At 28.9% G+C, this 24,680-nt stretch overlaps 2 protein-coding genes across 3 annotated transcripts; one reads left to right on the top strand and one right to left on the bottom strand.

Annotated features, from left to right (window-relative positions):
• Nucleotides 1-3,136: 3,136 nt before the first annotated feature.
• Nucleotides 3,137-11,548, top strand: LOC135925315 (alcohol dehydrogenase class-3-like). Its single transcript, XM_065460578.1, has 11 exons — nucleotides 3,137-3,163; nucleotides 3,204-3,302; nucleotides 3,342-3,483; nucleotides 3,524-3,611; nucleotides 3,654-3,789; nucleotides 3,830-3,916; nucleotides 3,964-4,093; nucleotides 10,864-11,000; nucleotides 11,048-11,183; nucleotides 11,226-11,364; nucleotides 11,405-11,548. The coding sequence occupies exons 1-11, from the start codon at nucleotides 3,155-3,157 to the stop codon at nucleotides 11,433-11,435; spliced, it is 1,134 nt and encodes a 377-aa protein (XP_065316650.1). The 5' UTR covers nucleotides 3,137-3,154; the 3' UTR covers nucleotides 11,436-11,548.
• LOC135925314 (dnaJ homolog subfamily C member 10-like) lies at nucleotides 11,446-22,551 on the bottom strand. Of its 2 annotated transcripts, none has more exons than XM_065460575.1 (7): nucleotides 22,519-22,551; nucleotides 17,610-17,908; nucleotides 12,343-14,511; nucleotides 12,165-12,283; nucleotides 11,896-12,118; nucleotides 11,725-11,835; nucleotides 11,446-11,685 (listed from the first exon to the last, which is right to left on the bottom strand). In XM_065460575.1, the coding sequence occupies exons 2-7, from the start codon at nucleotides 17,868-17,870 to the stop codon at nucleotides 11,569-11,571; spliced, it is 3,000 nt and encodes a 999-aa protein (XP_065316647.1). In that variant the 5' UTR covers nucleotides 17,871-17,908; nucleotides 22,519-22,551; the 3' UTR covers nucleotides 11,446-11,568. The 2 variants fall into 2 exon arrangements, with proteins under 2 accessions (XP_065316647.1, XP_065316648.1); XM_065460576.1 differs by lacking the exon at nucleotides 22,519-22,551 and adding an exon at nucleotides 18,531-18,646.
• Between the last annotated feature and the right edge of the window lie 2,129 nt (nucleotides 22,552-24,680).

Genomic DNA, 24,680 nt, shown 5'->3' on the forward strand with positions numbered 1-24,680 from the left:
CAATAATCACATTCCGTCCATACCCGAACTAATATCTGCCAGTCAACCAGCTGCAACGGAGTCCGACACTCCTTCCTTCCGTTCGGAAGATTCAGGCATACCTGAATGGTGGATCCCAAATGCATCGACGGCATCTTGGAATTCTAACAGCAGTGGAGCCCCCGAGGAAGCGTCCATCATCTCCGGCCTTGTCGATTCTATCTACAGTGCCGAAGAGGATACTGGTATGCCCCAGGTGGGGTCAACTACAGTGCCCAACCTTCCGGATATTCTTAATGGAATAGCCAATCTTGACACTCATGTGACCTTCACGGACGAGCAACTCCGAGAGCGCCCACAACTCGACATCAGCACCGCCAGGCTCACACCCGGGCCACTAATGTCGAACTTCACAAGACGTGTAGCCAACCGGGGCTTTAGACCCCGGTTAGACCCCCTCAAAATTGCAAACAACTCAGGGCACTACTACACGCATAGACATAGCCATGCAATATCCAGCCGATACAAAGATATTGTACAACAAATGCTAACGGCTAATGTCATAGTGGAAACTGACTCCACGCAACTATGCTCACCTTTGTACGTTATTCCTAAAGCTAATGGAAGCCCCAGAGTGATCAGTGACTTCTCGGAGACGTCCAAAAACTTCTTGCACTACCCGTTCAAACTGAAGTCGATCCCGCTGATGTCAGTCAACCTACACAAGGCCAAATTCGCATGCAAAATTGACATAAAATCAGCCTTCTTCTCAATTCCATTAGCTCATCAAGTAAGGAAATTCTTCGGGTTCAAGATCGATAACAAATACTATGCGTACAAAGTATTACCCATGGGAGCGTCCTTTAGCCCATACTGCCTACAGTCAATCATCCTCGATGCTTGCGCAAAAACGGTAAGAAGAGCATCCTACAACGTTTACCTAGATGACATCCTAATTTACGGCGAATCAGAATTTGACGTCAAATGGTCTACGAGATCCCTCCGGTGTACCCTTGAAGGATGGGGCCTCGAAATATCACTGGAAAAATCGGTACTTGACCCAACGCCGTTCATAACCTACCTAGGAGTCCCTATCGACCTGCATAACAAAACCCTTAGTGCGGACAACAACACTAGACGCAGGTTAGAAAGATGCCTTAGTATCTTTAGACAACATGCCTATCAACACCTCGAAATAGGCAGACTTCTAGCAGCCAAAGTCCTCGGGGTTGTCAACCATTTCGCTTATACCATCACGGGAATGTCAAGGCTCTTCTCCCCCTTTTACACCACAATGATGAACAGCCAAATGACTCCGTTAGTAGATACCTACTTAGCATTCAGAAAAGCGGAAATGATCATTGAAGCCCTAAAGTATCCTCCTCAGATTCGATACCCAGCATCCAACCCGGTTTACACAGATGCTTCGGACAGCCACATCGGTATATCCTTCTGGGGATACCAGGACATGTCTGTTTCTTACACCGAAGCAGCGTTACTACTCAACGTCCCTATGCATGCCATTCAGCACATTAATGGTAAAGAAATCCTGGCCGCGGGTGTGGGAGCCCTATTAGCATTGGACAAAGATGGTCAAATTCCCATTATCCTGACAGACTCCACGGTCACCTATTACACCCTCAGGAAAGGCGGGTCAAGATCACCATCTCTGGAGATAATAATAACCAGCATATTATCCAAGCTCGGACTGCCGCATTTTACCACACTATCTCAAAATATTCGTTGGATTCCCACTGATGAAAACCCGGCGGACGAACCATCTAGATTATGGATCGGAAACAACGACAGCCTCGCCCTCTTCGAAGGCGCTCCACTTACAGGACACATGCTCCTCCAAGATGAGGAAGTCTCCCTATTCGGCGAAGAAACAGTCCCCTCAATAGACACAACCCCCTCGCTGATATCCGGACTCTCTCTTCAATCTAGCACAATTACTTACGAACTGGAACAAATCAGTATAATAAGCCACGACTTACTCTAAAGGCAAGCAACAAAATCAAAAATTTTAGAACAATAATCAAACACTTAAGAACGATTCATCCGACGATATTTATTTCTATAAATACTCATTATAATGTGTTTTAACTTCATTATTGTTATTTTCTTAATATATATATTTCTGTGAAAATTCGTTTTCTCTCTTATATATTACATCACCAAAAATTTGATTTTGTCAATAAAGCCTTAGGGATACTAAAGCCATAAAGGCCAAGGTATCCGACTATATCCACATTTTTCTTGAAAAGGAAAAATGTTAAAAGGATATAGTTGCGATATACAGCATCCATTATTTTTAAATCATCTATATTTATTTTAATTTTATTCAACAAAAATATTTAATTACCATCTACATTAGGTAATAGATTTAATGGTGGGTTTGAAGAAGAATCCAGTTGTAAAGTTCTTATTGGAGCTTCTTAAAAATTAAAAAAATAATTTACCCTCTGTTGTCAGCTAAAAATTCCTTGACCAGATCTTAGGTTGAAACTGCAAAATGCAAAGGAGATTGCCTATATAATTTTAAAGATGGCATACAATATATTTTGTTGTACATTTGTCTTGAAATTTGCGTATTCATTGTCATATAACTTTTAATTTTGTGTATTCTTTGTAATTTTTTTTGTTAATTTAGCAAGTCATCATTATCAAAAAACAATTAATATTCTTTATTTTTATGATTAGTAAATATTATTAATAAATCTTTCAGAAGGGAGAAATGGTATAAAAGGGGGGAAAAAAGAAAAACGAACATTATGAAATTATTATTTTTAAATTAGTAAATTCTTAGATTATAAAAATATTATTTTTTAAATTAGTAAGTTCTTAGATTATTAAAATATTATTTTTAAATTAGTAAGTTCTTAGATTATTAAAATATTATTTTTAAATTAGTAAGTTCTTAGATTATAAAAATATTATTCTTCGGCTTATGTAAAACCCAAAAATAATTAACACGTAAGAAATAAAAAAAAAATTTCTTATTTTGCGTATATTAATTTTTAAAAAAAATAAGCCCGGCCTACTTTTGCTTATTTCTTCTACCTAAATAGCATATGCATTTATGGCAAATCTATTCCCTTGAGACACATCGTAAATTACAATGTCAATCAACTTGTTTTAGATAAGCTAGGTAAACAAATAATTCTCTCCTTAAATGAAAACGGTTTAATATATAATTACAATATTTTTTCATTTTTATAAAGATCAAATGCTTAGCTGCAATTGCTACAAGTAAAAATGAACCATTAAAAATTGAAACTATTGAAGTTGATCCTCCAAAAAAGGGAGAAGTTAGAATTAAGGTATGCTATTTTTGTTCTACCCATTTAAATTATGCTTAGATTATAGCAACTGCAGTATGTCATACTGACAAATATACTTTAGATGGGCTAGATCCGGAAGGAGTGTTTCCTTGTATTTTAGGACATGAAGGGGCTGGAATAGTTGAATGTATAGGTGAGGATGTAGAGTCTGTTAAACCAGGTTAATTATTTATTTCCATTATTTCAGCATATAATTTCAGGTGATCATGTAATTCCACTTTATATTCCTCAATGTAAAAGTTGTGAATACTGTAAAAATCCTAAAACAAATTTATGCAGTGTTATTAGGTAAACAGCTTTGCTAGTATTAAATTGTATTAATTATATTAGGCAAACTCAAGGAAAAGGATTAATGCCTGATGGTACAATTAGATTTATATCCAGTTCAGGCCAAAAATTGTTTCATTTTATGGGAACTAGCACATTTAGTCAATATACAGTGGTTCCAGAAATATCTGTAGCAAAAGTATTTTAGTAATATACTACCTGCATAAATAACAAATAAGGTTGATATAGATGCACCCCTAGATAAGATATGCTTACTTAGTTGTGGAGTTTCTACAGGCTATGGAGCAGTATTGAATACTGCAAAGGTAGATTTTTAATTTTTTTTTAAATATATTAAATGATAAAATTGAAGGTTGAACCAAATTCTACTTGTGCTATATGGGGACTAGGAGCTGTAGGTCTTGCTACTATTATGGGATGTAAAGTTGCAAAATGTTCACGGATAATTGCCATTGACACTAATCCTGATAAGGAAAAATTAGGTATAATCTTTTTGAAGTAATTGATTTATTAATAACAATATTGTCAGAGTTGGGCATTAATACAAATACTTGTATTATAACTAAATATAAAATCTTTTTTTTATGACTGTGCTGATCCAATCCAATATTGGTTCAAATCTGATCTGATATTTATATTTATTTTTTACACCCCCCCCCCCTCTTAACCAAATGTAATTAAAAAATCCATATTTTCTGCAAAAAATTGAATTTTGCATTTAAATTATTTTTATATATACAATTAAGATTATAATTTTAAAATTTTTTTATATTATATTTTTTTTATATTATAATAGATAAAAAACATATATTTAATAATGTATCCATTTTATTTAAAATAATATATATATATGTTGGTATGAATTATAAAATTGTAATATTTTATATTAAATTATAATATATTAGGCTTTTTAAAATCAACATGAGAGCCTCTAAATTTTCTGGCAATAAGCTTCTACAATGTGAACTATCTATATCCCCTGCCATACTGAAGACAGACTCAGATGGGACACTTGTTGCAGGAGGCGCTAAAAATTACATGAAAGTTTTGACATAGTTGGATACTTTTCAGTATTAATTCTCTAATAGTCAAGTAGATCCACAGGTAATATAATATCAATATCAGTGTTATTAGAGTTATCTAAATAAAAACAGATATAAAATTAGCATTTTTTAAATAGTTTCATACAAACCTAACCATTTGTTGGGTTTGAAAAATAATCAGATACCACCCAAACAAATGGATCACATAACCCAAAAAAGCAATACTAGATAAAATATGGAAATAACTGTCTAGTCTAGATATAAAGATTATTTTAAATATTCCTTGATTACTTTCAAGTATGGCAAGCCATCTACATTACTATCGATTTCAATTATTTTATTTATTAATAGTTTCTCCTTGATTTTCAATTTATAAGCATCCCTTAAATTAAATTAGCATTTTTTAAATGTTATATGAAACATTTTTCTCATTGTACATAAGTTATCAATAAAGTCTAAATTTTTTTTAAAAAATAGAAAATCTGGCAAATCTTTATTGTAAGTTGGAAGTTGAACATTATTATAACCTTTAATAAAAGGGTAACATGTAATCCTGAATTTTTCAATATATGAAATGTCTTTTGGTAAAAGAATTCTTTATAATGAGAATCAAGTATTATTGCGATAAGATAATTGTCATCATCATAAATATAAAAAAACCAAGTTTTTAATTGATTATTAATGGTATCCTTCATGGTCTGCACGCCTCTATCTGTGTCTCCATTATTCGTTAATTCACTTTTCAGAATTTCAACAAAGAGTATAACATTGCTAATTGAACATGATTCTGCACTTATTTCTTTTGTTACCCTCTGAATTGGTTCCAAAACATCAATTACCTATTCTGTAATTCCCACTCATATGAGAAATTTCCCAAATTAGAATTATCGATAATGAACAGGTACCGCCATTTTTTTGTTCTATCAATCGTTCGAGCATGTAATAGGTAGAATCCCAACGAATCGGTACGTCCTGGATTAATTTGTGTCTAGTAAGGTTCAATTACTTTCCAAGCCTTCTGCCATTGATTGTAGATACAATCTAAAATAATATTAAATTTATAGATAAAAAAATATATTTTACTGGCTTTCAGATGGCACCCTTTCCAAAAGAGCCAAAAGTCTTTCACCCATGAGTGCATTTATTTTTGAACCAGTAGTCTTTGGTGTAGTTTCTTTAGTACTAAAATTGTCAGTAGTTTTTCTGTCCTTTATCATTGGCTTCATAAATTTTATATATTCATATTCAACTTCTTCTTTAAGCATGATACAGTTGGATCATGCTGTGGAAACTCCATCTCCATGCTAATAAAAATATAATTTACACTGTTCATATATATTTGCCTTAAACTAATGGTTGATATCTAAAATTTATTCTAATAATAATATCAAATAATATATTCTAAAATTATCTAAAATATAATTTATATTCTAAAATTTTATAAATATCAATTAATATATTCTAAATGATATAATATCAATTAATATATGAGATAAATTATACTTACAATTTTGTATGCATTTTCAAATTTTAGCTCAAAATTAAAAAAGCATAAAAAAAATCAAACCAGTTTTCTTTTTTTTAACGCTTGCCGTAAAAAAATCCAATTTGTACAATACCATTTAAAATGCATTATTAGCTTTTAAAACGGAGCTTTGCAACGCTCAATTTGTGCGCACTATAACCCTACTTTTTCTTTATTCATGACAATGCAGCAAATATTTCCCTAGCCATGAAGAACTGGAAATTTAAGTGTTTTTTGCCCTATTTACAGTTAATAATATTATAAATAGATCAGTAGCCATTATCAGATCGGTTTTGTATGAAAACTGAAAAATATTGGATTAATGAAAAATCTGTGGATTAGCATAGCCCCATTTTTCTATTATTAATAAAGTGCAGAAATGCCTCAGTTCGGCGAAATCATCAAAATAAGAAGCAAATATTCAGGCATCAGCTAGGCCTATTCAAAAAAAATTCGAATAGATACAAATACGAATAATAAATTATTTGTTTTATCCGAATACGAATAATCATTTATTCGATTCGAATAAAACGAATTATTCGTAATATTTAATAAATTGCTTTTTTTAAAAATAATCTAACATTTGTCATATCTATTTGATAACTTGCCAATCTGACAGATGATGTGTTTATAAAAAGACTAGCAAAAATTTTAATTTTAATTTTCCCGTATTTTTTCAAAATTAATTATATTAAAAATTACACAGACCAAAAGTATATAAAAATATATACAAACCAAAGGTATATAAAAATATATTATATCTTTATAATAAAATATTGTTAGCTAGCCTAATTATGTTAGAGGAGAATGATTTTGATGAAATAGTTATTGACAAAATTTCTTAACAAAAAAGAGCGATTATATGATCAATATCAACTCAATGGTGAAAAGGCTGCTTGCAATCATTGCAAGAGCATTATTAAATGCAAAGGCAAAACAACATCTCCTCTTATTAATCGTTATAATAGGTTTCATGCACATCTCTGTAAAAACAGGAATAAAATTGACACTTTTTAAAGCCTATATCATCTTTTTCTTTATCTAAAAAAATAAATTATAAAGATAACTTACTAAAATTATTTATTAATAATAATTTATCTTTTAAAATTATTAATTCACCTGATTTTAAAAATTTTATAAATGAACTTGATTCTTCTATAAAATCAATATGCTCCAATACTCTTAAATTGCATATGTATAATACTTGTAGAAAAAGAACAGTTGGTAAAGGATATAATATCCAAAAATAAAAGTCAGATTAATTTTTCATCTGATATTTGGACTAGCCCAACTCAGGTTCCTTTTTTAGGGTTAACAGCCCATTTTATTGATGATTATTTTAAAATAAATAACATAATTTTGAATGTTGCTCCAATAAATGAACAACATTCAGGTTATTAAAATAATTAAAAATTATAATTTGGAGAATAAAAATTTTTATATAACTCTAGATAATGCTACTAATAATAAAACATTTATTGATACATTTTCTTTAAAATATCCATCAATAAAAATAGGGCACATTCGATGCTTTGCTTATGTTATTAATTTAATATCCAAAGAAATTTTAAAAATTTTAAATCCATCAATTTTAAAACTACGAAACATTATTAGGATGATACGTAATTCTCCTAAAAAATTAAATTTATTAAAAAATATATGTAGTTCACTACATCCTCCTATAAATTTTTTAAAACCCAAATTGGATTGTGAAATAAGGTGGAATAGCACCTACCAAATGATTGAAAGGGGCTTATTGTTAAAGCCTGCTATAAAAAAATTAGTTAATGAAGTTATAACTAATATTATAATTCTTCAAGAAAAACAATTATCAGAGGTAAACTAAAATTTATAAATAGGTAAATAATACTTTATTAACATAACATACAGGAGGAATGGAACGATCTTGTAAAAATTAAATCTATCCTATTGCCTTTGTATGAGACTACAAATATGGTTTGTGGGGAAAATTATCCTACTTATAATTTGGTTATACCCTATTATATTCTAATTCTTGAACACTTAAAAAATGAGAAACCTTGTTTCGATAAAACCTCTAACAATGATTTCAAAGTGGCATGTGATAAATTGTTGGGCTATTACAATTTAACTGCAGATGATACAATAATAGCTACAATATTGGATCCCAGGCTCAAAATAGAATATTTTAAATCAATATCTCTTGATTATGATATTGATATATCCAGGTTAACAGACAAGTGTAAAGAGATTTACAGCAGATATACAGGTATTTAATTTACCCCTATTTAAATACATAATCAACTATGTGAAATCGATTTTTACCTGAGTGAACCAAGATCAAAGAGTGATACTGATTCATTAATGTGGTGGAAGACAAATGCACATAGGATCTCCATACTCTCAAAAATGGCAAGAGATTATTTATCTATACAAGGAACATCAACTGCGTGTGAAAGACTTTTCTCAGTTGGCACTAATTTGTTGTCAAAAAACCGCATGTCGTATAAAGATGAAAATATAAGAAAAACCCTTTGCCTTAAAAATTGGCTTAAAATTATAAATTAAATGAATAATATAATATTTTAATTTTGTTTATAACTTGATTATATTTATTTGTCATCGGATTATTATAATTTTTTCTGTTTGAAATCAAATTTGCAATAAAAAAATTTGTCATAATGCACTATTCGATTCGAATACGTTTTTGAATAGGCCTAAGCATCACTAACATAATCTTTATCCCACTTATCATCAATACTCTTGGTTGGTTTTGGTGAGGAATTCCTTATTTATCACATTATCAGGGAGAAAATTAAGCCAAATAAGTGTCAATCATAATGAAGCCTTCTATTTCAAACAAGCCATTACAATGGCTATTCATGGGTCCATATAGCAATGCAAATAAACCCACCTCTTATTGTTTAAAATATATATGAACCATAGGCGTAGCCAGGATTTTCATAAGGGGGGGGGAAATCAAAAAAGTACTGGGGCTTTGCCCCCAGACCCCCTTTTGGGCGGGCCTTCGGCCCGCTTTTCCCGGCCTTCGGCCGGGTTACTTTAACCTATATATAGTCATAAAATATTTTTACAAATTTTAATAAAAAAAATAAGCCTGGAACAAATATGAAATATATTTTTATTAGTTTATATAAAATAAAAATATAATAAATTACTTGTATTGTATATACCTTTATATAAAAGCATGGTAATAATTTATTCCAAACAATTATAAGAAATTTATATATAATAAGTAAGTAGACATATAGTTGATTTTACCCTATTATAGAATTAGTTATAAAATACTAGGTAAAATTCCAATTTTACAGACATATTTGACAGTTAGAGAATATATTACAGTTAATAATCTGACAAAATTTACTAATCAATGCTCTTAATATTAAATATAGCAACAATATGCATACAATTATTTAACGCCATCTATTTTATTTAAGTATACATAAATTTAATCTTCATATTATTCATCCCACAATGTCTTTAAAAGATATTTTCTGATGTCCTTATCAATATTTTATAGTTTTCTATAAAATATATAATTCGCTATATTGGTAAAAATACTTGATTGTCATTTGATAATTAGATATATTGTAAATCGACGACATATAATATTCCACTGTTTATATTGTGCTTTAATATTTTTTTAATTTATGATTTAATTTTATCAATAGTTTTATAATTATATTTTACTTTTATTGAGATAAATAAATTAAAATTACTCACTTTATAAAAAATTATATTTGATATATTATATTATTTAGTAATTTTATAGATCTATTATTAATAATTATAATATATTTCACTTCTGTCTTAAGACTTATCCTTGGCCTATATTCCATTTATAAACATTTTTGGTTCATTTTATATATTTATAAATTTATTTTATCAAAAATCTATAAATTATGATGAATAGTTTTATAAAAAAATATCAACTTTTACATTCTTTCATTTAAATTATTATTTAAGATATATGCATACATATATGAGGGTCAGGGAGTGGGGAGAGGACTAAGGTGGATATTTTTTATTAGCTATAAATGATATTTACAAAAAGTGATAAATTTCTGAAGGGGGGGGAATTTCCCCTTGCCCCCCCCCTGGCTACGCCTATGATATGAAGTATTATTTTTATAATCGTTAATTGTTTTTTTAATTGACCTTTGTCTAAATTCTTTTTTTAATAATAAAATCAATGAATAAAAAAAGGATTATTTAACTAAAGAAATAAAAATTTATAATTGATTTTTAATTTTTTGATAAAAACAAATTCTTATTAATGTGTGTCCCAAGTCAAAATTTTATTTAAAAAAATTAATTCATTATAAAATTTACGAAATCGAGTTTAGGCGCATAATGTATGAATGCGAGTTTTTTTATTTAGAACACACCCTAAATGTGAAAGAAAGGAGTAGTAATTAATTAGAATTATTACCTATAAAAGATTTTGATGTAACTTATAGGTGGTATGAGTTTTATTGGTGCATCTTTGTAATGTAAAATGAGTGGATCCAATACAAATAATTTTTTCATTTTAATACTCTAGGAGCATCGTTCTAGGCTAATTTTTTTTATCATTTCAGAAATATCTTAAAATACATATAAAAAGAATTAACTATTTTAATTTTGAAACATCTAAAATTTTTCTTAATTTTTTATACCTGAACATATATTTATTTGAATATAGCATTTCATCTTGGAGCAACTGAATATATTAATCCAAAAAAAATACCAAATGGAATATCAACAAAGGAACATCTTATAAATATAACTAACGGTGGCTTAGATTATACATTTGAATGCATAGGCAATGTGGATATTATGGTATCTTATTCATATTAGTATACATATACATATATCTTGAATTATAGAGGGAAGCTTTAGAATCTTGTCATAAAGGATGGGGTACTTCTGTCATAATTGGAGTCGCAGGGTCTGGAGCTGAAATACGCACTCGCCCATTTCAGTTAGTTACTGGCAGAGTATGGAAGGGATGTGCATTTGGAGGTCACCTAAATGATTAATTCATATCTATAAATATTAATTAAGGATGGAAATCAAGAGATAATGTCCCTCGACTTGTTACTGAATTTATGAATGGAAAAATTGAACTAGATCCCTTTATAACAAATCATTTTTCTTTAAAAAATATAAATTGTGCGTTTGATTTAATGAGTGAAGGAAAAGGGTAAATAAAAACTTTAACTATTAATAAATATTTAATTTAGGATACGCTCAATTATTAATATGTGGGAATAATATCGAATTTTATATTATAATCACAAAAATATATAACTTATATTTATTAGATAAATTATTTGATATATTAAATTGTGAAAAAGATAATAATTATTAATAAGAAAATTTGAACTAAAGAGCATTTTTTGTGAGATTATAATTCCGTTTTTATATTAAAATTATTAGAAGATTCTTTGGTTAATTCTGAAAACTCTTTAAAAATTTCGGACTCAAGGTCATTGGCAGTCATCGAATTCAAGTCTTTAAAATTCTAATTATCAATATAATAATGAATATTAATTTATGTAACTTGAGAATAGTATAATCTGATAGTTGGATAATGAGGTACATTTTGTTCTTGGCAAAAAAATTCATGTATGGCACAATCAATTTTTCCAAAATTTAATATTTTGCCCATCCTCTAAATTTAAAAAAAAATGATAAATGAAAAGTTTAAGATAATATTTTAAAAGAATATAACATTTTGTAATTCATCGAATTCTGGGGCAAACGCTGAACAATGACCACACCAATTTGTATAATAATCTATTATCCAAGGCTTGCTGTCGCCATGCTTGTGTAAGATATTTTTTTCGATATCCATAATCGCTTCAGGTGTAAGGATAACTATATTACTTGGAATATACTTGGTTGCCCAATTTTTTACCGATGTCAGATCCCGCCACGCGTCATCTGGATAATCACTTTAAAATATATTATGCTATATGACATTTATAAAAATAAAATTACTTGAAGTATGAAAAGTTAAGGTAAACGCGAATTCTTGGAAACGTGCGTACATTAACTTCTCTACAATAATCTTTGTAAACTCCACAATCCATGGTACCGATTTGAGATTTTTTTAATTCCTTTTAAAACAAAAATTTAGAGCTCTTAGTTTTTATATATTAATAATAGATAAGTAAACCTTTGACAATTTTTTCCAAACAGGCTCAAATTGTAAACAAGGTCCGCACCATTTAGCCCCAAAATATATAAACCATAAAGCGTTATTTTCTTGCGACAAAATTGAATATTGATATATTTCTGGTGTCAAAAGAATTATTGGTAAGGGCTCAATAATCTCTTCAATATACTCTTTTATAGTTTCCGAATCTTTAAAGCCTTCTAAATTTAAAGGATTTTCGGTGAACAAAGGATCAATCATGGAAAAATTATATAATCTTAAAGATGGATAGGAGTATATATGCATTTCAGCTTGACAAAATAAATTAAATTCTACACAATCAAGAGACGCGAATATCCATAAGATTTTAATAGCTGGTTCTGGAAATTTGGATCTTGACGCTTTATTTAATTCTGATAAAAGTCGCATACAAGGTGGGCACCATGGTGTAAAATAATCAACAATCCAATATTGAATATAATCCGATTGGATACTTTTTTCCTTATACCCGATTAAATCGCTTGGTTTTACGGATATTACAGGACTTATCAAACTGTCTTTGACAAAAGCCGTCAAGGCAGTTATAAGGCTATTTGATTGGGAATTTTCAATATGTTTATCTATATCCCCATAGAATATATGGTAACATGATTTAAATGAAAATGATATACTAGCGGAATTGAAAGGAATTAAAGATTTTATTAATACTATAACCGCGTCAATATGTTTTTGATTTACTGACATAGTTGAAGAGGTAGGGGAACGAGTTACTCCTAAAACGTTTTTGCAATAATTCATGTGAGCATCATTTTCATAGCAATTAAAAAATTTAATACCGTCCGTTGTTATTAAATGCATCCCACGTAAAATAAACTTTAATTTTTTAAGTTGATTTAAAAAATTTTGAATTTTATTTGGTATACTGAGTTCGGAGTTATTGAGTGGTTTAAACAGACATATAAGTATTAAAGGTGAATTTAAAGACTCTATATTAACTTGCTTTAATTTGGGATTATAAATATTACTAGAATCTAAATAGCCATTAAAAATTGAGAGGATTTTATCAACATTTATAACTTCAATGTTTGATATTTGACCCCACAAAAAATTGGTTAAATGTGTATTAAGGAAATTGTCTAAATCAATGTTTTCATCATCACTTAATTTTTCTACATGAATATTTGCATCGGGAGAAATAAGATCCAAAATGTGTAATATATTATATGTGTAATCTAGGGTAATTTTCGCAGAGCCCTCAAAATTATTAGAATCCGTTAACCCTGATGGAAAATACCAAGTAGAAAATTTTCCTCTTACACAAGCTAAATGTTTATTGGGTAAACATTTGTAATATAAAACATTTATTGAACCGAAAAATGTTTTTGAAAAACGCCTCATACTCATATCGGATGGACATTTGATATCATCTCTATCGAGACTTGTTTCACAAAAAAAAATGATGCAAGGTGTCCTATCTTCTTCGGACCGGATTAAAAGATTGCTCGTTAAATAAGTGGCTCTACTTTGTACACTTGTTAACATTGACAACACACGATTGAAAAGGTCGACATTATCATTCTTGATAGTGGATAAAGTGAAGGATCGTTGACCTTCCTTTAAAGAATTATCGTTAAATTCTAAATCTTCAATATCGATGAAATACCGAGGAACATGTTCTACTAAAAAACTATGAAGGTCGGGGAGACTCGATGAAGCAAACGAAGGAAAGCGTTCACGTTTTGGGAAAAGGATGAGGGTTGGGTATGATGTTAAGGCTTGGCGCACACATACGTTCCACTCTTCTAGACAATTGACGGCAGCGATGTGAATGACACCCTGCCAGCGGGCGGCTAGCTGCTTCCAAGCAGGAGCTAATTCGCGACAATGCGAACACATGGCAGAGTAAAAGTCGATAAACCAGTGTTCACCATTTCCTGAAACCACTGCATCATCTGTTGTCGAAGAAACGTATGTTTCGTAGTCTGAAAGCGTAAGTGTAAGCACATAGGGGTCATCATCATAGAGGCCAAAGCTTTGAGAGTAAAAAGTGTAAGATTGGTAGTTACCTTGGTTATTATCACTTAATCCCGCTTCTCCGGCCCTATCATAGATTTCTCTCTGGCCATCATCGCTCAATACCGTATAAGCCTTGTTAATTTTTAAAAAAATTTCGTGTGCATTCTCGTTTCCCTATTTATAATATGAAATTAAAACTTTTATAAGGTTTAAGCATTAGTCACAAAAAGAGTTGAATATTAGAATAAGATTTAAAAAATCGTTGTATATTTTTATTTGTTAACAGTACCATGGAGCGATACTCGACCTTCTAAAGCCTATGAATATTTTGATAAAAATTCTCATATTTATGATAGTTAGCCTAGACATGCTGGAATATATTTCCAGTAAAATCAGATTTCACAAATTTAAACATCCCAGTAAATTATATAAAATTGAGATTCGAATCCCCATGGATTCCATAGCCCAATAAAACATAATATATAACATTTAATGATTTTTTACTTTATGCATTAATTATAATAATCAACAATTTAATTAGCCTATGAAATACAACAATCTAAAATAAATTATTAATAAGCTATAGTTATATTATATAAGATAATAAATATTACAATCAAGGTCTTTAAATTAGAAATTGAAGATTTTGAAACTGATATTATACTTTTCAGACACATGTTATATTTGGTAGGATTAGTTTATTGAATATAGGATGTTACTGTAAAGTATTTCAGATGATGACTATAAATTAATAAAACCCATGCTTATGCTAATCTGTAAATATAATAATGTTCAAATTAATAAACTCTACTATAGAACAGAACAAATGCGATAAAGGAAACAGTTGATATTAAAAAATGACCCTTTTTTAAAAAGATTCGAATTAACATTAAATTAATATTTTTCCTTGGCTTTAATGCATTTGTACCCTCCATTTGCGTCGATTGTGGCCCCTTGCATTGCGTTCTCGCGAACGACAACCCCGCCATAAATCCATTAACAACATTCTCCTAGCTGCCCTAAAAAAATTAATATCCCGCCCACTACTAGACCAGTGGGCCTTTCAAATTAAAACGCCTTACGCGCCATATCCCTTATCTCCTGGACGAACGGTCTCCCAGACCTGGGACTAATCTTGTACCGGTTTTGCAGCGAAGACTAACTTCTCATTTTCTCCCATCGAAAATCAGAAGTCTTTAAAAAAGCAATTCGTCAATAATTATCAATACTCTAGGCATGTTCGAAAATGAGGCCTTTAATTTTATCAAAACCATAAGCAAAAGAAAGAAACAGATTACAGGCGACCCCAACGAAGGATTCTACCTTCGTCAGCAGACCGACGCATTTATTACCCCCTAGGGTGATATGTACCACTTTTTTAAGAAGATTTTTTTAAATTGAACGGATAAAACATGAACACGTTCATTAAAAATAAAAAGAACGTCGTTCATCAAGCTTCGTTTACAGCATTATCTAAATGTATAATTAAAGAAATCAAAAAATTTATGTTTTATTATATAAATTTGAGTCTCACACGAGCCATGCCTCTCGCTTAAAACCTGTTTAACAATACCAAACAAGCTCAGTAGGAGCACTAGAGGGAAGAGGGGTATTGTATAAAAATATTTATTAAATCGTTATAATTATTAAATATATTTATTATGGCATGTTTGTTGATGGGTGATAATCAACGATTGAAATATAAATCTTTTAAATTCCCTGTAATTTTAGGCATTTATTTTCTTGTATAATTAATTTTTTTAATTCTCTACATTTACAATTCAATTTTAATGCAGGATGAATAATAGTGGCGATGTTATCATCAATATAAACAGTTGAAAATTTGCAATAGTTGTCTAAAAATATCCCATCTTTTTTTAGAAAAGAAAAATATTTTTTGTATGATAAATGGAAATTTTGTTTCATCCATTTCAATAATTATTGTATCTGTTAAAGGCATGATATTGTTTTCTTTATGTTTTATAATTTGAGTTTAAAAAATGACGAAAATAAAAAGTATAAACAAACACTCGACTCAACATTATTTTTATTCTACTCCACTAATATATTAATTAAGATTTTTTAAACAATATATATGATTAAACAAAAGGGAGCTAGATACCGCTCTTGAGTTTTGAAAAATAGCAGCACTCCAGGTTTTTTTGGAAAAATGTACGCTCTTAACAAAAGTGTAATTATTAATCAGGCATTACATATTGGCGAATATTCGTGCTTCTATAATTTCATTCTAGCTAATGCCAAGCTTTGCTATTTTAATAAATTTTGAATCTAACGGGGTTTTCTTTAAAATATTTATCAAATGGATTGGGATGCTAAAATATACTAAATACGCATCAATTATTATATAAGTTTCAGAGTTAATGCCTCCAGAAGTTTGGCTGACTTCACGCTGACATGATGGTCTATTTGGCTTGTAATTCGCCTATCTTTTGTAGTGTTAAACGGCTCGATTTTTAAAAACGATGTCTACAATGCCCAGTCTAGTACTCGGCCCAGCGGGTAACGTCTAAACTTTTTTTTTATTTGGGCCTGTCCGGGTAAAAAAATTATTGGGCTTGATTATTGATAAATTCTAATATTTAATAAAAGTGATAATCCATAAAGTGTAGTGTTTTTAATTTAACCACCAATATTATAAATATTTGCTTATTTTTGTGCTCAACTATATATATATCGGGTTAGGCCTTAAGAACGGGCCTGGCTGTGTAAAAACTAAATTCTAACCGGATAGGGCCTGAAAAGTGTGCCATTTGCAGCCTCTAATCAGTACAATCCACTATAAAATGAGTGTAAAAAGGTGATAAATTAGTGGTATCTAATTAGTTTTAAAAAAAATATCGGACAGTGAAAAAATTGTGGATCGGCGAAACCTAAAAAACTTTTAAATAATGTTTTTATAAAAAAATTAATAAGAAAAATGATAAATTCCAAAAAAATAATTCACGACTACTTTTCAGTTTCCCTTTATACCCATGATTCTGAGAGAAAAACAGGAATTACATAGGTTTGGCTCTATTTAATGTGCATTTAAATGTAAAAATTTCAAAAAAATTAATATCGTTACAAGTTTTATTTCTGTTGTAATAAATTATTTCTCATCACTTTAAGCTGAATTTCGCAATTGAAATTAATGCAAATTTAATTTAAACAACAATTTTAGCTTAATTGTATTTTTGATTGATATAATCCATACTCTTACTAGCTAACCCAAATTAAAAAATTATTATAGCTCATGTAAGATATTTTTTAACCGTATTCTTATCCGGATGCTTTTCTAATGCTAATTTTTTGAATGCTTTTCGTATGTCTCGTTTAGTGGCGTCTTGTGTAACGTTTAAAATTTCGTAAAAATTGGTTATATTTTTTAAATCGTTCTCCTCAGCATAGATATGGGAGATGGATAATAATATAGTGATAAAAATCGATGGAATAATTATGCTAATAAAAAGGAGCGCTGTGCCAACATTGTAAATATGTTTCAGCTGGTTTAATCTATTTTTATGAACTAGCATATTGTCATTACATTCAAACGCAAGCACATCGATTCAATCTAAAAATATATTTTTTAAATATTTAATTTAAACGCATGAATTAAAATAAAGAATAATGTAAAGTTTTGCTGGAAAATCGTAAACTTTTATTTTTTAATTTACAAGAAAAATCTATAATAAATTAGAGTAATGCGGCAATTTTATAAAATTTATAGGGTAGAACACTTACTGGAATCCATTTCCAAAAAACTATTCAAATTTAAAAATTGTCATAATAAATCAAGAATAAAAATCGTTTCTTAAATTAACTTTAAGAATCGTTATCATTCACATTTGAAAAGTTTAAAAACAATTCAATAACATCTATACGGTCCCAATCTTCCCAAGACAGACCCTATTATAAAACTGATATTGACTAGGTTTTTCTTTAAGATAACATTTCCATAAGGTGCCCTCCGAAATTTTAATGATCCACTTGTATCGTATCCCCACCCCTTGTTAGAAGGTTTTGGTCCCATTAAAAAAAATAAAAATTACTTACTTAATTTGAGAATTTATATTTGTCTATGAAAAAATAATATTTAAAAAATAAAATCGTTAAATCTAAATTTTCTAGAATTTGGACGATACCTTTTGAAACATAAAACTTAAAAAAATTTCATTTATAGATTTAATTTTTACTTATTAATTTTATCGGACTAATCTATAAGCTGAGTAGTGGAGTGGCCAACGAAGATTTATAACAAAGGTTTATCGATCCGGCTTGTAAATTTTTTTTTGTCCGGCCTATAAAATTTGTACAAGATATCATCCTGTAATAACTTTTTATGAAGTAAAAAGATAGAAATTTGACTAATTCTAAGCTTAATAAATATTGAAAAATTCCAGAAGATATTTTAACCCAACCAGAAAAAATAAAGCAAGTTATTCGGCCCGAATTTTTTATGCCGGGCAATGCAGATCTATAAAGCTTACCATGCCAGTTTTCGCTTATAACTTTTTACTTAAAAAACATTTTACCATCTGTTATAATTTTAGTTTAGCAAAAAGTGAAATTTTGGTTGAAGCATTTTCAAAAAATTTTCATATTTTTATTAATTCATCAAATCATGAGTAAAAATAGGTATGTATATATCGTATTGGAATACGGAATCCATGGAGATTCAGAATTTCTCAATTTTAAATCAATTACTGAAATAGATTTTTAAATTTGAAAAACTTGATTTGACCAGAAATGTATTCCGGTATTAGAGAGAAGAGATCTTACGAATGACCCAAAAAATAAAATCTGCCCTCTTTTCAGAGTAGGCAGTTGCCCAATTTATCAAGGCATTTTCTCATAGTAGTTAATAAAAATATTGGGGCAAAATTTTGGACAAATTAGTGAATAGCCCAAATTAGTCAGGTTTGACTATATAGGTATTTTAATTTTTTTAAATTGATGAAAATTAAACACTAAGCAAAGGCGATATTAAGTATACGTATGAAGCTATAGCTCTAAAAACTAAGCCGAACAATAGTCTAAAGTAGATATTTTTGTATATGATTTGCAAATTATTTATATATCGATATTATTTATTTGTGAGTTTATTGTGAAGCTTGGTATTAATAGTGCTTAAGGAGATGGAAGAATTGTTTTGTTGAAATTTATGTCAAGGCCAACTATGGCGAAAGTGTTCGAGTATTTAACATTATTTTTATGTTTTTTCAAATATTTTCGTAATTATTACAATATAATCAGCATAGGAAATAATTCTGTGTTGTACTTATAGCTAAAGTTTATCGTTCGATCTTAATTCCATTAAATTTAATGTAGACGTTTCTTTTATCGATTTATTACTAATACTATATTAAATAGCAATGGAAGTAGAGTGTAACCTTGTTTCACTCCTTTCTTAATTCAGATTGAATTTGAACAGTTATACATAACAGTTTTGACACACAGGTCCGAAATAGTGGTTCATACCCAGGTTCAAAATCCCTGCCAAGGTTTTTTCTCGTTCCTTTGTCAATTATTTATCACGTGAACTAGAAGTTGGAAATATATACCAGGCATGAACGAAAAATTTATATGTGGTGATTCTTATCAAATGAAAAAGAAAACAAGGTGACTGTATATAAAAAAGAAAAAGGCCAACCATTTCGTTTCAATCTCCTAAAATTTAGATAGACTGTAAATAGAACAAATAAAAGTGACTATGAAGTGTGAAAATTGGTCATCATCTAATGGAATTTAATTGAACGTTTGAAGATATTTAATTGATATTAAGAATTTTAGTATTATACTAATTGTTAAATCATGATACTCATAAATAATAAAAATTTATTGTAAAACATTATTATAATTTTCTGTTTGATAATGACTTATAATTATGCCTTTTATATTTAAATTTTAAAGTAGAACATCATACTCATAATTGATAACCTAGTTTGATAATAAAATATAATCAAGTTTTATTATAAATTATATCAATATATGGGAGCAGGTCGCTATAATGTGTATATAATAGTTTTGTGAAATGGGTTCAGTATGGTTTTAGAATAGAAAAAATTCTGAAAGGAAGTCACCGAAGTTTTACTGTATTAAGGGAATGATATATCGAATACTTTCCCTATCATATATTTTCCATAATCCTTCTTTAGCCCGATATTTTGCAAGATTTTCCTATTTAGTTATTGACATTAAAGTATTGCCAAATAATTTATTGTTGAAATAATACAAAATATTTAAGATAAAATCAATGGATAAAATGAGGGAAGAACATAAATAAAATATTTAAAAAATTATTTACTATAAAAATTAATATAATAAATGTGTAATTAAAATATAAAAACTACCAGGGAAAAATATATATTTCTGGGAATTTTCATATCTAGTCTAAAGAATCTCATTTAACGATATCAAATTATACCGTCTATTGTTAATAAAATTAATGGCTCAAGTGAGCATGAAAGGCTTAAGAGTTCGAGTAAACTATTAATATTTTATGGAGAGCGGTTTATAAATATCTACTGATAATCTGTAACTTAGGTTTTGAATAGAATTTAGAAAGAAATGATGAACAGTTGTATGGGAGATCATAAATTGATATATCCCTGCCCAGAGAATAGAGGCTTGGGGTTAATATGGTAGGCTGTAAAATTTAATCGTTAGATCAAAAATCACTTTAATTTTATTTGGTGATTGATTAGCAAATAATCATATTTAAATAAGCAGCAATTTTCAAAATCTTCTTTAAAAAATAAAGTAATAGGTAGAAAATAAAATAGATAGGATTTTAGAGGGAAGAGGGGTAGGGGGTTAGGTGGATTCCCTCATAAATTTTATTATAGAGATTTAGACCCTTATTTAACATTTGACTTTTCTTTCAAAATTTTAAATTATAGTAATTATATTATAAAAAAAAGAGTGAAAAATATATCCTTGAAAATTTTACAGTGGTCTACTTATCTTATAAAACCATCGATTTAATTGAGGGTCATGTTTATGTTTTAATTAATAAAAAATAAAATTCCTGGTCACCAGAGTTGGTCAATAGTGAATTATATTTTTCAAAAGCCACTAACTAAGCTATAGCGCATATATTTTGTGGTATTTTGAAATGTAGCTGAACAATTGCAGCTATTTCTTTTCAGATTTCATAATTATTTTCTAATTTTAATAAATTAATAAAAATAGAAGATATCGTTTTGTTGATTTTACAAGGATTTTGAGGAAATCATTTCAAAATCTAGAAGATCATAAAAAATTAAGAGACCAATACAGAATACTTGGAAATAAAATTTAAAAAAAAAAGTATTTAAGTTAAAACACATAGCCATAGGTGAACTGATTATAATGGTAGGTGGGCAAAATGCTCATGAGACTGAGATAAAATATAGATAATGGGTGGAGGGGGATTAAAATATCGATAATTTAGAGGCCAATTAAAATACATATAATTTTTAGGAATTGAAGAAAACGTTATATTAAAAAATTCATAATTATCAAAATATTTATTATATTTTAATAATATCAAAAACATAATTTTTATATTAAACTTTCCCATAACATAGGAATTACATTTACATGCATTCATTTTAACACAATCAAATCAAATATGAAATTAGATTTTTTCAAATAAAAAAATATTGATATTAGATCTGTAATGCCCAGGTCAGATTCCACCTCTGCACATAATTTGTTTTATTTAATATGCAAATTTTGCACCAGTTATTTTGTTGATAAATATTTATTGACATATAATATAAATCTTATATTTTAATATAGATATATAATAGTTTGATTTTTTTAAATTAAAATTGTATAACTTGTCTAACTGGTTCATTAAAATCGAAGATTTTTCTTATTGTAACAAGTTTCTTATTTATATAATTAATTTGATCATGATATACATTTCTCTAATGAGAAAAGAGTCAATGGTCTTTTATAGAGGTGTATACAAGGGATAATTAAATCATAAGTAAACGTGAACATTAATTGCAAAAAAATAAAATAGTTGGTATTAAATATTATGAAAATATCTCATAATTATTTATGAATACAAATTCATAAAAGTTGTAAAATATAAAAATATATAATACATTAATTTATTAAATTGCAGCATTACAATAGTTCAATAGAATTTATATTAAATATTTATGGATAATTTTAAAAAAAATTCTAAACCGTTTAAATGATCCGTCCACGCTTTACTAAATTTATCAAAAGTTTAAAATATAGAATTTTGACATTGATAGACGTATTATATCATTACTTAAATATTATTTTAGAATTATCGTTCATAGCGACTTAGTATATAAATATAAATTATATTTCTGTAGGACTTATTAATGCTCTGTTCTAACCCTGAGCTCAAAGTTAGTACTAATGCGAACGCTAAAAGCGATGATAATCAGCGACCAGATATGAGCTGATCAATCGCTGGCGAAATTCATTAATAGTACAAATTTTAACAATTTTTAATTGGCAAGAGGATTTAATTATTTATCTATTTATATATTAAAATATGATTTTGATAGATAAATATAAGATTAAATAAAGGTTCAAAAAATTAAACCATAAATATAAGGGAATAGGATGAGTTTTATTTTATATAATTTTTTAAAACTTTTGTCCCATTTTATATTGTTAAATACAATCCATCATTAGCCAAAATTTTGTGAGGGGGGCGTGGGTGCAGTATTACATTGGGTTTTTACCACGAATTTTATTGGCTTAAGATTTACTTATTGTAGCTCTTTTAATATATTCGATTTTGATAAAAATAAATAAATTTTTCACTTTTTTTTATAAAAATGTTTTCTTCTTAAAATTTAAATTATAATCGGTATTTCAAATATTTATAAATTTTTCTTCTAAATCTTTGTTACGGATATATATTTTTTAATTCATAATATATAACTATATTCCAAACATAAACTATAATTAAATCAAAATAAGGACGATCATTCTATAACGAACGTGGTACAAGTTATAAAAAACACGAATAATTATATTTTAAAATGATAATTTGAATTTTATGTTTTAAAAAATAAAATTCCTTGGTTTATGATTTAAGGGCTCTTATACTACCACCTATATTTTTTTAAAAATATTTAAGGTTCTTCATGAGATATGTCCAAGGAAAGAGATAATGATTGGTAAAATAAATAATTTGTTAATTTATATTACTTTTTTTTTCTCAGCTGACAGCCTAATTAGAATTTACCTTTTTTGGAAATGAAGAAATGCAAGTGAGTCCCAAATTAAGGATTTATCTAAGACCAAGTAGTAATAAAAACAATTTAGCCTTATGGCTTATGGTATCATATGATAAATTAGCAGGCTTGAGCCCTCACAAGAGAACAGCTAATGATTAAATTAATCTCTCATGTCTGTCTTGACTTTAGTCTCCCTTTATAATCAATCGATATTTTACATTATATGCATATATGTAGTTGAACAAAACATTCAATTCGGTAGCCTATGGCAAATATTAATTGTTCATCTAGATGTGATCTAGGTTACAATTTGGTAATGCTTCCAACTATTTATACCACTAATAGTTGAATATATTCCAAGGGGGGGGGGGGGGGTAATAAGAATATATATTGAGGGAGCAATGTGTAGAAGGGATTTTACTTAACTTAAAATAATATCTAAGAGAGTAGGCAATTTCCAAAGGGGAGATTTCCCTGCCCCCACTTCTTTGGATATGTCAATTATCCATATTAGTCTAGTCTGTTTCTATTGTGTTTATGAATACATCTTTAAACTTTCTAGTATATTTCTATTTCAGATCCATGGACCATAAAAAAAAATAAAGAGGGGCACGCTAAAATGGGCAGAAATAGAAGCGAATTTTGTTTAGTACAATTCGTCAGTTACCTGACTCTATCAGAAATAGAAAACCTCTATACGACTATATGATAAGCTTCAAACTTCACAACCCCGATGATAATATATAGCTTAAATTTATTGGTCATGGATCTTTGTCTTTACCACCAAGGTAATGCCAGGCTCCCGTTGCCTCCGCAAGGCAATCACCATAATTCTAATAGCGTGACTCGGAAATTGCAGGGTTTCTCTCCACCTGTGCTGGACTCAGATGTAGCTTCGCTTGCCTCTCAGGACAGGACTCCAGAATAAGGGAATGGTTAACATAAATTTGTCGACCCATCGCTCAAGGTACTTTAATTCCTAGTACATGTCTCATTTCTGGTTTTAGTGATCAATGACAGAGCATGGTGAGCCAATAGGGTTCGATATTATTCCGATGGTTGACGATATCTTTAATGATATCATTCATCCCCGTCATCTAACCATGGTTGATTTCAATTTTGAGGAGT

This window comes from Gordionus sp. m RMFG-2023, chromosome 2 (assembly GCF_954871325.1).
Source record: "Gordionus sp. m RMFG-2023 chromosome 2, tfGorSpeb1-WG-v2, whole genome shotgun sequence".
NCBI lineage: Eukaryota > Metazoa > Nematomorpha > Gordioida > Chordodea > Parachordodidae > Gordionus > Gordionus sp. m RMFG-2023.